Source organism: Panicum virgatum, chromosome 5N (genome assembly GCF_016808335.1).
Source record: "Panicum virgatum strain AP13 chromosome 5N, P.virgatum_v5, whole genome shotgun sequence".
Classification (NCBI taxonomy): Eukaryota; Viridiplantae; Streptophyta; class Magnoliopsida; order Poales; family Poaceae; genus Panicum; species Panicum virgatum.
The window spans coordinates 42,767,253-42,782,296 of record NC_053149.1 but is presented as its reverse complement, the minus strand read 5'-3'; the positions used below and the strand labels follow the sequence as shown (position 1 = coordinate 42,782,296).

General features: G+C 45.1%; 2 protein-coding genes across 3 annotated transcripts; both read right to left on the bottom strand.

Annotated features, from left to right (window-relative positions):
* Positions 1-95: 95 nt before the first annotated feature.
* LOC120673892 (single myb histone 1-like) lies at positions 96-5,204 on the bottom strand. 2 transcript variants are annotated; one of them, XM_039954933.1, is made up of 7 exons: positions 4,905-5,192; positions 4,683-4,873; positions 3,936-4,165; positions 1,665-1,749; positions 1,343-1,426; positions 892-1,221; positions 343-805 (listed from the first exon to the last, which is right to left on the bottom strand). In XM_039954933.1, exons 2-7 carry the CDS (start codon positions 4,830-4,832, stop codon positions 788-790), a joined length of 897 nt encoding a protein of 298 aa, XP_039810867.1. In that variant the 5' UTR covers positions 4,833-4,873; positions 4,905-5,192; the 3' UTR covers positions 343-787. The 2 variants fall into 2 exon arrangements, with proteins under 2 accessions (XP_039810866.1, XP_039810867.1); XM_039954932.1 differs by having other exon boundaries at positions 96-805; positions 4,683-5,204.
* Positions 5,205-6,788: 1,584 nt separating this feature from the next.
* On the bottom strand, positions 6,789-8,043 carry LOC120675983 (putative methyltransferase DDB_G0268948). Its single transcript, XM_039957185.1, has 3 exons — positions 7,767-8,043; positions 7,342-7,685; positions 6,789-7,225 (listed from the first exon to the last, which is right to left on the bottom strand). Exons 1-3 carry the CDS (start codon positions 7,914-7,916, stop codon positions 6,934-6,936), a joined length of 786 nt encoding a protein of 261 aa, XP_039813119.1. The 5' UTR covers positions 7,917-8,043; the 3' UTR covers positions 6,789-6,933.
* Positions 8,044-15,044: the final 7,001 nt, after the last annotated feature.

Here is a 15,044-nt window from a genome sequence, read left to right as displayed (position 1 = left end):
TTTCAAACTGATGGGAAAAGACATTGACAACCAAAATTCTGAATGTTTGATTGCACACGCTTAATAAAAGGGAATATCCCTAAGCACAATTAAGCTGAACCAGAACACCATGGCAGGTGCAAAGAAATGTACCAAACCAAGGATATACATACAGGAATTAGATACGAAGCAGCAGCGGCCAATAATCCACTGCAGCTGTGAATCATCTATAAAAGCCTACTATAATGTTAGATGCTGTTATCAAATAATCTTATCTAGAAACATCTTATCACAGCAACTTGGATTAACTAAGCGCATTGTTTTAAATAGCGGTGCTATAGCAGCGCTATAACAGTTTTCACGGAGCTACCGCTATGATCACTGCAGTACAAAATAGCGCGCTATAGCGGCGCTAATAGCGTTTTGAGGACACTGCCGCTAAATCCTATAGCCCACTATTTAAAACATGGACTAAGCGGCTTTCTGACATTTTCTTTCCACTACAGTTGTTCTATTTGACAACATCACTTCAACTACAAAAGGGAAAAGGCTAGAGTTTAATTACAAAGCAACACAATGGGGGAAAAATAAAAGAAAAAAATGAAGACTACTTTCCCGATTGTTCTTGTCATTATATTTGTCGATTGGCTGCACAGCAGTCGGGACCAGCAGCGAGATGTTGAAAACCCCTCCCATTGAAGCATCATGATCTATAAGGCTATACAAGAAACTCGTCTATCCGGAAAATCTTTGCAGCAGAACACTGTTGCTCTGCTGACCAAAACAATATGTTGGCATGGGTAAAGGATCAGCAAGCTCGAAGCATCTGCATGCATCAAAATGTTATCAGTTGTTGTACCTCTAAAAGCACTTATCACATGGATATCATGACAAAGGATGGATTGACAGTACCATGGAAGCAGCATTTCTGTCCCTCATAGACAAAGTGACAGCTTCAAGAAAAGCTTTGGCAGCTTCAGCATCATTTTCTGCAGCCTCCGCAATCCTAGCTGCTTCCTCAGCTTCTGCGATCGCTACTTCTGCCTCAGCAACTGCCTTGGCAGCAAAGGCAGCTGCCTCTTCCTTAGTCATGCCTTTCATCTTCTCCAAATCAGCATCCACTTGAGGCTTAGTTAGCTGTTTAGCATTATTCTCTCCATTCATCTCTTCAGCAGAGTACACCTTGGTGCTTATTCCACCCAAGGAAGGTGAACTTGGTGCAATTCTGTACTTTTGGTTTACCTACAATCATGATTAAAATAGTATCCAGCTTGAAGTCTGGCCACTTTTTATTCCTAAAAAACCTCTCCTCATTTCAGAGAGAGAGAGGTAGGGAGGGAGGGAGGGAGAGGGAGAGAGAGACCTTCATCAATTTTCCAGCATTAACCAATGCCTTCAATTTTGTAGACAGCAGCCGTTGAAAATCAGCAGGTGGCCAGTATTGCTCCTAATTATATAGACAATTTAGGTTGAAATCATACGCAAAATAAAAGATAGAAAAGGATTATCTCAGTTTGCAAAAGATATCAGCAGGGATGCTACATATTCATATAATGGATGCGACAAACATTCCTAATACAGACTGTAGTCAGAAAGACAAAAGAAAGAGCAAGGCAGCTGATGTACAGTTCAACAAAACACAATGTAAAACAAGCGAGAATTGAAAAAAAATGTTATCCACTAACCTCAATATATGCAGCAATGGCTGCCTTATTGGACCCAGAAGGCTCCTTAAGCTTCTTTATAGCTTCTAATATGAGGTCATCAAGCCTAATCACATACATAAAAAAATCACATTAGATGACCAAGCATCAAGAAAGCAGTGCGCTGAATAATTGAGTTGGACAATAAACAGTTGAAGTAAAATGAAATAAGCAATGCGGATGTCAACTGCTGAGTAGATATGTTCTCAGTTAAAAAAAAGTGATACGCAATTATGTACCTAAACAAGTTAAACAGAACTATCAACATTCATGGAAAGACATGTAGAAGTCTGAAACTCTGCAAGGAATTGAACATTGGGAGGACCACAACATCACAACATGTGCAGAACTCGAGGATGGATGTATGTGTGCAAACTTTATTCCAATTGACAACAAACAGTTTTCCTTTTTTGTTAACTAACAGAATGGGTGTGCTCCCGAGTCCAGAGGTATGGCATACACCATAGGGACAATAATACTACCAGACATATCAATAAAGAAGATCATAGGGGGCGAAAATATTAAAGAAGCTATGCAGCGCCATTACCACATGAGCATACATCTGATAATGTCACAATCAACTGACATGCATTGCAGACTACACATAGCAAATAAGATACATATGTTGCTTATTTAATCTTTGTTAACATGGTATTTAAACATAGAAAGCCCATCCAACATTTTTAGTAAGATATTGGTCAGGTCAACATTTATTAATATGTTTTCTGTATGGATTTAATGGATGTGCGCACATAACCCACCATGGTCGTGCTGACCACAGGTGTTTAACATATGCATGTGCAAAGTTTTCCTTTTCTATCATGATGACCATATACTTTATTTCTTCTCATGCCAGGTCCTTCATATAATTTTACAATTGTGATGACCACGTAATTGTATAATTCAATAGCAAGGTAACTTCAGGTAAATAACAATTTATCTTTCTTTTCCTAGAAAAATGTAACTAAACCAATGAGGCAGTGACAAGAAAGTCAAACTGAGTATCAAAGGAAATGTACGAATGCTTATAGATACGATAGAATAGGCATGCATTTGATTTTCTGCAAGATAAATTTTTATATGATTCATTTATGTTTGTCTATAGCATTTAATTAGTGTGCCATGTAAGCAAACAATGACATGGCAGTAGAGTTAAAGGAGAGAGAAGGAAACTGTTTCTCATGCAAGAAACCAGGTCAGCTCGAGAACCTAGGAAGGGAGATAGTGGATGGAAGAGAAAAGGAGAGAGCAGGAGATTGTATGAGAATTCATTATCCATGGGGAATAATGTCTCCTTGTTACATGGCAAGTATGGAAACTACCAAGGTTGGTATTGCCCTAATGACCTTTGAAGTTGCAAAATTAGTGTAAATAATCATGAACATGAACCCCAGTTGAAAATACAATGGCAAACAAATCTGTACAGTAATTGTCACAAAGACAGTTCAGTACCCTACTACAACAAAGACAGTTCAGTACCCTACTATGGTATAAAATGAATTTCCATGATGATCAATTTCTGAACTTTAGGTGCTTTTTGGTTCAGAAAATTTAAGCTAAACTGTAATTGAAACGGAAAACAACGGGAATGGAAAAAGAATCAAGAGAATATGGGATTTTCTTGGTTCGGAGAAAATGTTGTTGAACCTTTCTGCCTTTCTCATCTAGCAGAATGCTTCTTCTCGCATCGTACCAACAGCCATAAGCAGCTAGAGAACTCGGTGGCATTGGAGAACAATTAGGACGGTGGCAATGACGCTCACAGAACCGCAGCCAAATCACAGAGGACTTACGATGGCATGATTGCAGCTAAATCATGAAGGGACACAACTCGGAGAGGTCATTGACAGCGAGGCACAAGCTACAAAATCATGAAGCAGCGAGGCTCTAGAGACCATTGACAGCGAGGTGTAAAGCGGTGACTGAACAACGGATGAGACATGCTCATGGTGGCCGGTTTACAGTCCGCCCAAACCAAACAAAAACAAACATAATCACATCACATTGTTATCTGATTGCAGAGTAAAGTGACTCAACCAAATATCACCTTATGTCTAACCAGGCCTGAACAACTATAGAAGCCGAGCACCAATCAATTAATATTAACACATCTATCTAGTAGCACCCCCCCCCCCCCCAATATCCTTATAAAACATATTCACCAAAATGAAACCAGGTGATCTGAAAACATAGATTACTTGTAAAGAGAATAAGAAGCCACTTTGGTAAAATATATGCATCAAGTCTACTAACCTAGCAACTGATTTTTCCGGACTTTCCTCGAGTGCCAAGGGCTCCACGGACATTGCCAATGGCTCAGCATCGATGACCACATCATGAACATTGCCCAAACCATTCGCATCAACATCCATTGGCTCAGCAGTAAGCTTAGGCACCACACGCTTGCCTTTCTTCAACGCCATTCTTGCCTTCTCCCGAGACCCATAACCTCCCGCGGTGACACTCAAGTTGCGCCACTTGTCCTGCACAACCAGACATACCAAAGAATGGTTAATACATGTCAATACATTGAAACATGGTGTAGGGAAAAACATATTACAAAAAGAAGCCTAGTCTACGAGAACAAGATCTCTACAAGGTAATGGCCTCCCAAACAATCATCAAGGCATAACACGGTGAACTAGATCTGTACATGGAATGAAACAAAGGGGTGTGATGGTGGCTTTTGGGGCATCATAATGGCAAGAAGTTCCCATCATCGTAGTCCCAGATCACTCTTGCCTATCTGCCCAAAATAGTAACTAGGTTGTGCCATGAACAAATCTTCACAGGCAATCGCTGGCACAACCACCTGAAATCCCGATCTAAAGCAGAACTAATAAGCACGCCCCGCTCCACGGGCCGTCCAGAGCCACAATTTAGTTCAGCCCAGAAGGGCCCCCGAGATTTCTTTCCTATTCCCCCTGGCCGATCGCCAGAGAACCCGCCCCGCCGCAAATTCACGAGACCGCCCACCCTCCCCGGCGATCCGGGCGTCACCTTGAGGTCAACATTGGAGCGGAGGCGCAGGAGAGTGCTGAAGTCCGGGTCCCTGAGGATGGTGCGCCACTTGCCGGGCCCGTGCTTGGCGACGCCGGCCTTGAGCGCGGCCTCCTCCTCGGGCGTCCAGCGCTGCTTCGGCGCCCCCATCGGGGCACGGGGGAGAAGAAACCGAAATCAGGAGACGCCCCCCACCGACCCCCGCCCGGGGATCCAACCGCCTCAGGCGTGCGTTTATTTGATCGAGAGAGGAGGCGGGCGGGCAGGCAGTTCGATTTCGATCCGGCCCGGAATTCCGGGGTAGGGATCCGGCGCGGGCGTGTCAGCGGGGCCGATCGGAGCGAGAGGGGAATTCGAGGAGGAGCGGCGGGGGGCCGAGGGTTCTAGGGCAGCGCGGCGGCATGAGGAGGCGAGGGGGAAGCCATTAGGCTTTGGTGGAGGACGAAGTTATGAAGGGAAGGGGGGATTATTAATTGGCTTCGGCGTAGCGTTGGAAGGAAGCCTCTTCTTCTCTGTCCTCAGGCCTCAGCCCTCGCTCTCTCCCCCAGATGTAAAAACTGGGGAGGAGGGGGAGGTGGGCCGGGCCCACTGGCAGTGTGGGCTCCTCCTTAGATTCTGCTGCAGGAGTGTGGGACCTGTTTTTTTCTTTCTTTTCCACCTTGTGGCGTTTTATCTATTTTTTTTAGGAAGAAAAACCCTGTGGCGTTTCCATAATTCCATTTTCCTGTTTTGGAGGGATCAAGATAAGTTTTGGGTCCATTGACGAAAATGCGATGTGCCAAACTGCCATGTGTGGACAACTCAAAGGTGGTGTCGGTTGTTTCTTGTTTGGCAAAATTTCGACGCCCCTAACATTAGCATGGTAGTACTACTTGTCAAATTGTTGTAGCGGGACAAATGCTCTGCGTAACAACCCTACATATTTAAGTGCAATCTCGTATTTATTTAAACTAATACTACATCTATGCTCCTTTTTTTTGCATTGAAGTGATTTCAATCGGTGAATCTTAGTTCATCCAACTCACTTTGTCCTAAATTATTAATTGTTTTGCTATATGATATATCCTAAATTATTAATTATTTTAAACTTTTTATATGTATAATTTTTGCTATGCATCTGGATAATAATTTGGGATGGAGTAATTACATCTAAATGCATGCACAATGCTTGTCACTGGAACCTTGGTAGTAAAAAAGAACAACAAAAGTCAGGCCATCGATTTGCACCACATTAGTGTTCATAAGATACAGGAAATGTTTTTGTTTGTTCAGCAAATGTTTCTTGTCACCATCTGGTTGTGGATGGAAATATAGAATCATACGTCCTGGCAAGAAATAAATACCACTGAAACAGGCGCGGAGCAAAGAATTTGTTTTTTTCATTATTAGAATGGGCTAACCATGCTAATTTATATAAAAATTTAATCAAAATTTAAATTTTCAATGTAAATTTGGAAGCCATAGGGGCAGGCCCCTACCCCCTTCTACGCCCCTGCACTGAAACTAAAAGCAGCAAGTAATTCGTGTACGTTCAGTGTCCCTCATTCGGACATTTGCTTGACGCGGTGGCCGATTGTGATCGTCCTTGGCCCACAGCTACCGGTATTTATTAATGATCTCCACCACACCACCACCCCCCGTATCCTGCCATTGAATCGTAGCCAACCTTTGTTGTCACACTACGCGCCAGTAAAACGTTCCAGCTCCTTATCCCTCGCAGAAAAAATTATAAGGAAAATAAAAAGAGAGGAATCTTCATCTTTTTTATTTCTCGAACATGGGAATCTTCATCTTATCTTCCATGAGTCTCTCATCGTGGCTCACCTTGCCGCCTCCCACTGACTGAGAGATGGCACAAGTGCCCATTTTTTGTAGGTCATGTTGGAGCTCTATTTCCTTTTGTTTTTTCTTTATTGCGTCATTGCAGTTGAAAGTTCATATACCACCATTGAAACATTCTACGCATTCTCCTTGGTTAAATGCCTATATTATAGAGGGATGCAAGTTTTTTCCTTTGAATTTCCAGTTTAGAGGGCTTTCTTTTTCATTTGAGCATTTGGAATTATTTATACCACCGAGCGGTTCAACAAGGAGAAAGGGTCATAATCATAAAGATGGCAACATTAGCGTTGCTGCAAGAACAAACTGCAACGCAAACAGGAGTAGAACAGACGCTTCGTTATTCATGACACGCAAATACAGTTTTTAACTCCCTAATCCAATCCCAGGAAAGAGCCACATCACTCATCAATCATCGGCCCTGGGGGTGCCTGCCAGCAGGAAGGCCTTGAAGGTCACCTTCCGCACCAGCGACGCCCCTCCCCAGTGCCCACTCCTCCTCCAGCTCCTTCACCACGCGCTCCCCCAACAGGTCCACGCCCCGCTGCTTCGCCGTGGTCACCGCCGACCACGAACGCAGCATGCCTATCAGGCCCTCGAACGACATCTCGTGCTCCATGTCAAGGCTCGCCGGCTCGCCTTCCCTGCCGAGGCCGATGTCGTCGAAGGGGAACGGCAGGTCCCGGTACCCTTCAGTGCAATACCTGCATATTACCACGCGCAAACACAGGGACGATGGGTCATGCATCTGATCGAGATTTTTTCTTTTCTGGTCCTCTTGCAAGGCATGTAGTGGTGGTCAGTGTTCAGAGTGTTGTACCGAGCTGGGGGGTCCCGGTAAGGCAGGGTGGTGTTGAAGAAGCGCGCCATCATGTCCTCCACGGGGCTGAGGCGGTAGTTGTAGCCCCAGACCGCGATGACCCCACCGGGCCTCCGCAGGACGCGGCGGGCGACACCGTAGAACGCCGGGAGGTCGAACCAGTGCACGGCCTCCGCCACCGTGATGAGGTCAACACTGCCCTCGCCGCCGAGCGTCGTGACGAGGTCCTGCCCAGGCGTGGCATCGGGGGTGTGGAGGTACTGGACCTTTGGGTGTGGTACAGCACGTAGTAGCTGTTCCGCGCTCACATCCGTGGCCAGCACGCTGTCGTAGTGCTCGGCGACCTGCACGACACATGATCCAAGCCACTTTATGTATGAACACGCTCTCTGGAGAGCAGGGTCGCAGGGAGTTGAGATGCTTACACCGATGGCTGCCTGGCCATTTCCAGTGCCGACATCCCAGGCAAGGCGATGGTGAGCAGTGAAGGCTGCAAGCTTGGTGAAAAGATCCTTCGGGTAGGCTGGCCGCGCTGCAGCGTACACAGCAGCCTGCTTGGTGAACAGGCCAGCCATCTGGTCAGGTCCCCGGGGAACAGACTACTGTCCAACCTCCGTTCTTCTGTGCTCTGGATGCTCAGATCTTTTAGATCTGAAAAAAGGTAGCAGAGCTGGTGAAGGTAGTGACGTGAACAAGATAGCAACCACAACACGGTGTCCCGTTAACTACACAACCATCTAGGAATGATATATAGACCATGTTGTGTGTTGAAATGACGACATTGCTGACCTCATTCTGCTCGCCATACAGTTTCTTGCTTCTTAAGTCTAATAACAGCCTGTGCAGTATGAACTAGTTTCATACCTCCAAGTGTTATCGTTGAATATTATGCCTTGCGATTATAGAAAAAGTAATCACTAATCAAACACTATCCAAGTCAGATAAGGTAGGAAAGAAGAGTTCTACTAAAAAAGGGTGAAAAGTCAGGATGGAGACTTCCAGTTAAGCAAGAGCATTTAGTGGAATTTAGCTGACTGGCAATTTGTTTACAAGGGCGTGCCAGTGCCTTGAGCATAATGCCTCTACCATCCTCCAAAAGGATCTGCCGATGCCTCCGATGCTGCATGCATGTTCTCTTGACGCCTACAGAAACTTGTTAGAACAACTTTTGGATCCCTAGGAGTAGATCGATTTGGATAAACTTAAACAGAGGAAAAACATTGCTAATACCAGCCACCATCTTCCATGAAGGCGTTGACGACGCAGAGGCGAATGACGGCGGCGTGGTGCAGTAGCCCGTGCCGGTGGCGTAGAGGACGATGATGTGGCCGTGGTGGAGCTTCCCGCCGCTTCAGCACATCCCCGATCGGCTAGGGTTTCTGTTGGTGGGGGCAACAGGGCGACGAACTTTGGACCCCGTGCCACTGACCCCCACCTCTTCCTTTTATATGTGTGCTGCGCGACGGGGGCTCACCAGCCTTCCACGGGCTGGGCGCCGCCGATCAGGGCGCGAGTCAGGGCCCGTGTGGTCCGTTGGGCCCAAACGGTGGAGATCAACACTAACATTCTCCCCCTTGATCTCATCTCGTATTTCAACTTGTCTCAATCTTTACTTTCTCCATTCTTGATTCTTTATCTAACTCCATTATGGATTAGTGTATATGAGCATGCCTCATCGTCACGGTCAATAGCCGATGGACTTAACAGCTACAACACACCTCTCGGTTCTGAAATAGATACTTTAACTTTGGGCCCTTTATCATCCGGAAAACATAGGCTATACCATAAACCCATGTCGACCGTGTGTTCTCTGTACACACTGGGCAGTAAGCCTTTAATGAGCGGATCCGCAAACATTTGTCTGTCATTTATATTCACAATGCACTTCAATCATGATTCCGGACTTCCTCCTTTACAGCTTATAACTTTTGTGTCAATGTGTTTGGCACCACACTTGACTCGTTGTCATAGGAGCAAACTACTTTAATGGTTATTGTTGCTGTCAACCATTATCAACTCCGGGTACAGGTTCCCTTAACTATTTTGCCTGTCCCTCGGCCTCGTATCATGCTATACTATATCTTTGCATCACATTGATCATAATTGCTTTATTTTGGAGCTTTTCCACACAAAACCTTCTAATGTGAAAGTTAGCAATAATTATAGATTTTGCTACACATTTCACAAGTTCTACTTTTATACTCACAACCTTTTTGAGAGTACTTGATCTTTACAAATTAGCATAAGGCCAACATTCTCAATTTCAATTCCAGTGATCTATCTCTGGATTTTACTTTTGCCAAAATAACCCGGATACACAAACTATGTCAGGGTAAGTTCTTTACTTGCGCGCTTATAAAGCTTCCAACAGCTGAAGCATATGTGACTATTTCTATTTCACATTGGTTCCTGGAACACTAAGGTTCCCAAAAATATTACCCTTGACGATAGGAACAGGCGTATGTTTACTCATTCGCATACTTTATTTCTTTAGAAGTTTTTCTGAGTATGCATTTGCAGTAACCATAATACCCCTTTCTTTTATCTCGATGAGTCTCAATTCGTAGAATGAAAAACTCATCACCAAGATCAAAACTTGAGGACAAGAATTCTTTATCTATCAGTATATTAACACCACCACTAGAAAGTATGATGTTATCTTCATTTAAAAAGTGGAAATCAGATTTCCCATTCTTTTACTTTGCTTAAAAGCTATTGCCCTCAATCTCTTTAAACCCAAACTTTCTTCTGTTTGTATCTTTTGACACAAGTCTTACTTTATATCTTTCAACATTCCCTCTGGAGTCACATTGCATTTTGTAGGTCCATTATAACCTACTGTTATGGCTCTTTTAGGAATCATTTCTTTTTCCATGGTCTTAACCCGTGGAATTTTTGTGACTTCCTCAAATGACGTGAACAACCACCATTTGTTTTTCCTTACTTTGTATAGGGCTGCTGTTACTCCTTTTGCCAAATGGCAATGGATTAACAAGGTCCTGCATAATAGGATCCTTCTTTATATTATTCATTTTCTTTGACAGCTAACAACAGGTGTTGTATGCAACATCAGTAGGCATGAGAAACTTTTGTTCTTGAATCATTGAAGTGGACATGCATTCCTACTTCTCTTCAAGTCTTAGGTCTCTACATACCATACTCCCCCAGATTTTGCCATCTTTTGTAAATATGGCGTATCAGTAAATCTCTTTATTTGGGTTCCATCTGTTAAAAACTTTATATGTGCTCCATATGCACCATCTTACTATCTTTGAGGGTCGTCCAGCATAAATACTAGAATTTAGCCATTTTCCATCTGTTAAAAATTTTATATGTGCTCCGTAAGCACCATCTTACTATCTTTGAGGGTCGTCCAACATAAATACTGGAATTTAGCCATTTCTTTACATAGGAGTAACAGTATAGTGACCGTTGTACTCCCCCTGATGGTCACATTCATTCTTTAATAGATCATCTCTTGCTTTTCAATGCACATTACAGGGGAGTATCTTTCTAACTGTCTCACATTTCTCCCTCTCGAAATGTGGCATGAACTTTTCTGCCACAATTTTGAAAACTATTCACAACTTTCGTGAATGAGGAAACTTTTATTACTTACTTCATCCATATGATTACGACATGCAGAATCAAGTAATTTGTTACTTCGTATGGGAGTACCTTTTATTCATTTTACTTTGAGAACTCAATAGAGTCCTTTATTCGATATGGCAGTACTTTTTCCTCATTTCACTTCACGAACTCAACAGAGTCCTTTATTACTAGTACTTTAGCAAGTCACGCTTGCATATCTTTCTTATCTTGAGGTTCGTATATAACTTTCCATTCTTCTCAAACTCATTGAGTGCTTAATCACTATGACACAATAGAAGTGCCCGATTAATTCTAGAATGGCAAAGCTACTCCAAACTTTTCTCCTAGTGTGGATGAAGCGTCCCCTCATAAGAGGTGACTTAAATGTGATACAAATATCAGTTCCAGGAGGGTAATACACATTTATTACATAAGATGGTACATCACCGTTCAATCCTCCGAGGAGGTGGACACTTGAGACAGATAATAACAAGAAATAAAAAGTCTATGGTGATACACCAAAGCACGACCCACATGGGATCCAGCTCGGGCTCAGAGTATCACGCCAGCGGAAGCATCCTGAACAGGGCCAACACCACATGCAGAGTTGGGTGAGGATGCAACCTCTACTCAACGTCTTCAACCACGAAGTCCGGATCTTTCTCTGAAGCAACAACATATATCGGGGTGAGTACAAACGTACTCAGCAAGTCCAACCGCACCCACGGAGGGGGTATAAACAGAGTATATGCACAGGATTAATCAAGGATAAGGCTATCGGTTAATTTGCGGTAAAGCTAATTTTATGCACAGGTTTATTTGAAAGAACATGATTTTCAAAGCAATTATCTTGACTCGTAGGGTTGATCCACACAGGATCCAAGTTTTAAATTGCTACCGGACTCCTCATCCACCGTAGCACACGACACAGCTGCCGGACACTTTACCAAAACAGCACACGCCATCCCAACCATTCCAGAAGAAACCCTAGTTATGTGACCAAACCATAACCCACTCAATACCATGAGCACGGCTATTCGAATAGTTTTTAACTCTGCAGAGGTGTACACTTTACCCACAAGCGGGGTACCACAGCACGATCACCTTAGTGTCGGTGCAGATCCCATCGAAGCCATTATCCACCTTAGCTAGACCTGAGTAGCCAACACGGGATCCACCAAGGGGTCGTTGACCTGCCAACGAGGACCAACCTGGGGTATAATTCACAAAGATCTTATCCCGTCTCCTTGATCACCCGCTGCTCACCAGCTCTCCTGATGACTAACAGACTAACTAGTGGGGTTTATGCTAAGCCGTTGCCACACACAACGGTCGAGTGGTTGTACGATAAGTTGAGTTAGGTGAGATAACACATCAACTCGGTCCTTAATGGTGACAAGATGGATATCCCCCAACCTTGCTCAACCACACAGGTACGAGCACACCTTCTGGCAATTCACACAGAAATGCCATCCATCTCATCGAGACACGTCTTTCATTTATTTTCAACAAATCCACCTTTTTCCCTTCCCACACACTCACACATTTTCTTTTATAAATAATCACATTTGATGTGTAGTAGGACGAATATAAGGCCCTGAGCAATTCTAGCAGTGATTAACATCCACACAGAACGAATCATATGTAGACATCAATCTAGGTGGTCAAGGAATAGTTATAACAAATCAAGGGGTGGCTATCCAACCATGTTTTAGCAGTAAAAGCATATGCAGTTTTATAAAATAGGCCAGTAGGTTGTATTTCAAAAATTGGGACAAAATGTGCATCAAAGGATGAGATTGAACTTGCCGTTCACAAAGCCTTCCGGGAAGTCCTGATTGAGGTACTGTCCTTCGGGTTCGGGCTCACGGTACTGGTCCTCGCACACCTGCTTGCGGTACTGCTCATCGATGGGTTCTTCCTCGTTCACACCGTGATCTACGGTGCACACAAACAAACACACAATAAAGAAAAAGAAATAAAGATTTTATCGTTGAGCTCGAATCAGAAGAAATTAAGATATGGAGATGGGAGTAATATTTTTAGGTGGTTTTCTAATGGCACAGCCGGATTTATATTAGAAATGGCGTGGTAAAGTTTCGGGGGCAAATTGAGGATTTTTGGCGCATGAAATGATAGGCCGAATAGGGGTTTAGGGTCTAAGTAAGGATCCGGGGGCCTATTTGTAATTATTTCTGGGAGTGATAGGACTTGAATAGAATTTTGGAAAAGGTTCGGGCTATTCTGGAAATTAGGCAGGGACCTACTCATAAATATTTTATATAGTGGAGGGGCTTATTCATTAAAAGAAATAAGAGAGGGCTTCTTTGTAATTATTTTTGGGATGGCAAGGACTTGATTGGAATTTTAGAAAATATTAGGATCACCCTAGAAAAGTGCAGGGGCCTAGTTGAAATTACTTTTATGTGGTGGAAGGATTCATTTTCGAAAAGGAAAATAGGAGGGGTTTCTTTTAGAAAACGACATAGAGAGGGGAGTGGTTCTTAATATAAAAGGGAAAAGGTCAGGGGGTTTTTGGAAAAAATGCCACCTTCTTACTCCTCCCTCCACGGGAAACAGAGGCGGGGGCAAGGAGGCGGCGGCGCCATGGGCACCGGCGATTCCGGTGGCCCTGGGACTCGGCGGCGGCCAGGGAAAGGGGGAAAAGGTGGAGGGGAACGAGGGGGACCTATTCCCCACCTCGGCTTGGGCTGGGGCACAGCGAGGAGGGGGCTCCACGGCGGTGGGTGGCGGTGGCTGTGGCGGCGGCGCTGCTGCGCAGGGGAGGGGGCGCGTGGTGGGGGGGGGGCAAGTTCGTGGAGGTGGGGAGCTGCGCGGAGGGGCCCTTTTATAGGTGCGGCGAGGCAAGGGAGAGGGGGCGCGGTGGTGGCTAGCGGGAGGCAGCTCAGCGGAGCGAATTTAATGGTGTGGGGGCCGGTGTGGCATCGTAAAGCGGCGTGGAGGCGACGGCAAGGTGACGGGCGTGCAGAGAGGACGCGCAAGTGGGGGAGGGGCGGTGCAAGCGGGGTGGCCGGCGGCCAATGGCGGGGCGCCACATGGCGACCGGTGTGCTGTGCTTCGCTCGGCCGTGCAGCGCGAGGGCCCTCGCCGCTGGTGCGCGTGCGTCGAGGCGGCAAGTGGGTACGGCTGTGCCGCGGGGACGGGACGGGGCAGGGGCGCTGGTGGGGGGAGGCAGCATCCAAAGGAGGTGCGGCGTGCAGGAGAGGCGCGGCGTGTAGGCTGCAGGGGAGCCTCGACGCAAAGAAGGAGAGAGGGAGGTTGAAGGAAGGAAGAAGGAGAAAGAGAAAAAGAAAAGGGAAAAAAGAAAAAGAAAAAGAAAAGGAAAAGGGGGAGAGAGAGAAAGAGAGAGAGAGAGAGGTGCCGGTGGGATTCGCGGCAGCGGTCGGTCGGGAGCGCGACGACAGCCGCGAGCAGCGGCAGCTTCGGCGGGAAGCGACGCAATCAGAAAGAGGAAGAACAGCGAGATGAGACGGTGATTGGTACGGGTGTTGGAACGGCAGATCGCCGGGAAAGATTTCGGGACATTGGGAGTTTTGATAGAAAAAGATTTAGAACGATTTGAGCCTAATAACGAAAAAGATTTTGAAAACGATTTTTAGCGAGTGATTTGTCTTGGTAGATTTTCGGGATGTTACAAACCTACCCCACTTAAAATGATTCTCTTTCTCGAGATTCAGCTGGTTCCTAAAGAGATGGGGAAACTCTTTCTTTAACGCATCTTCGCGTTCCCACGTAGCTTCTTCTACTCCATGTCTGCTCCATTGCACTCTGTAAATCCGTACTTCTGAGCTCCTTGTTCTTTTTGTGACAGTGTCTAAGATTTTGACAGGCGCTTCTTGATACCGAAGATCCTTTTGCAGATCAATTGTTTCCACTGGTACTATTTCTTCTTCAGGTACCCTCAAGCACTTTCTGAGCTGAGACACATGAAATACTGGATATATATCCGACATTTCTTCAGGCAATTGAATACGGTATGCTACTACTCCAACTCTTTTCACTACTTGGTATGGTCCGATATACCGATGGGCTAATTTTCCTTGAACTTGAAATCTTCGAGTTCCTCGAATCGGAGAGACCTTAAGGTATAC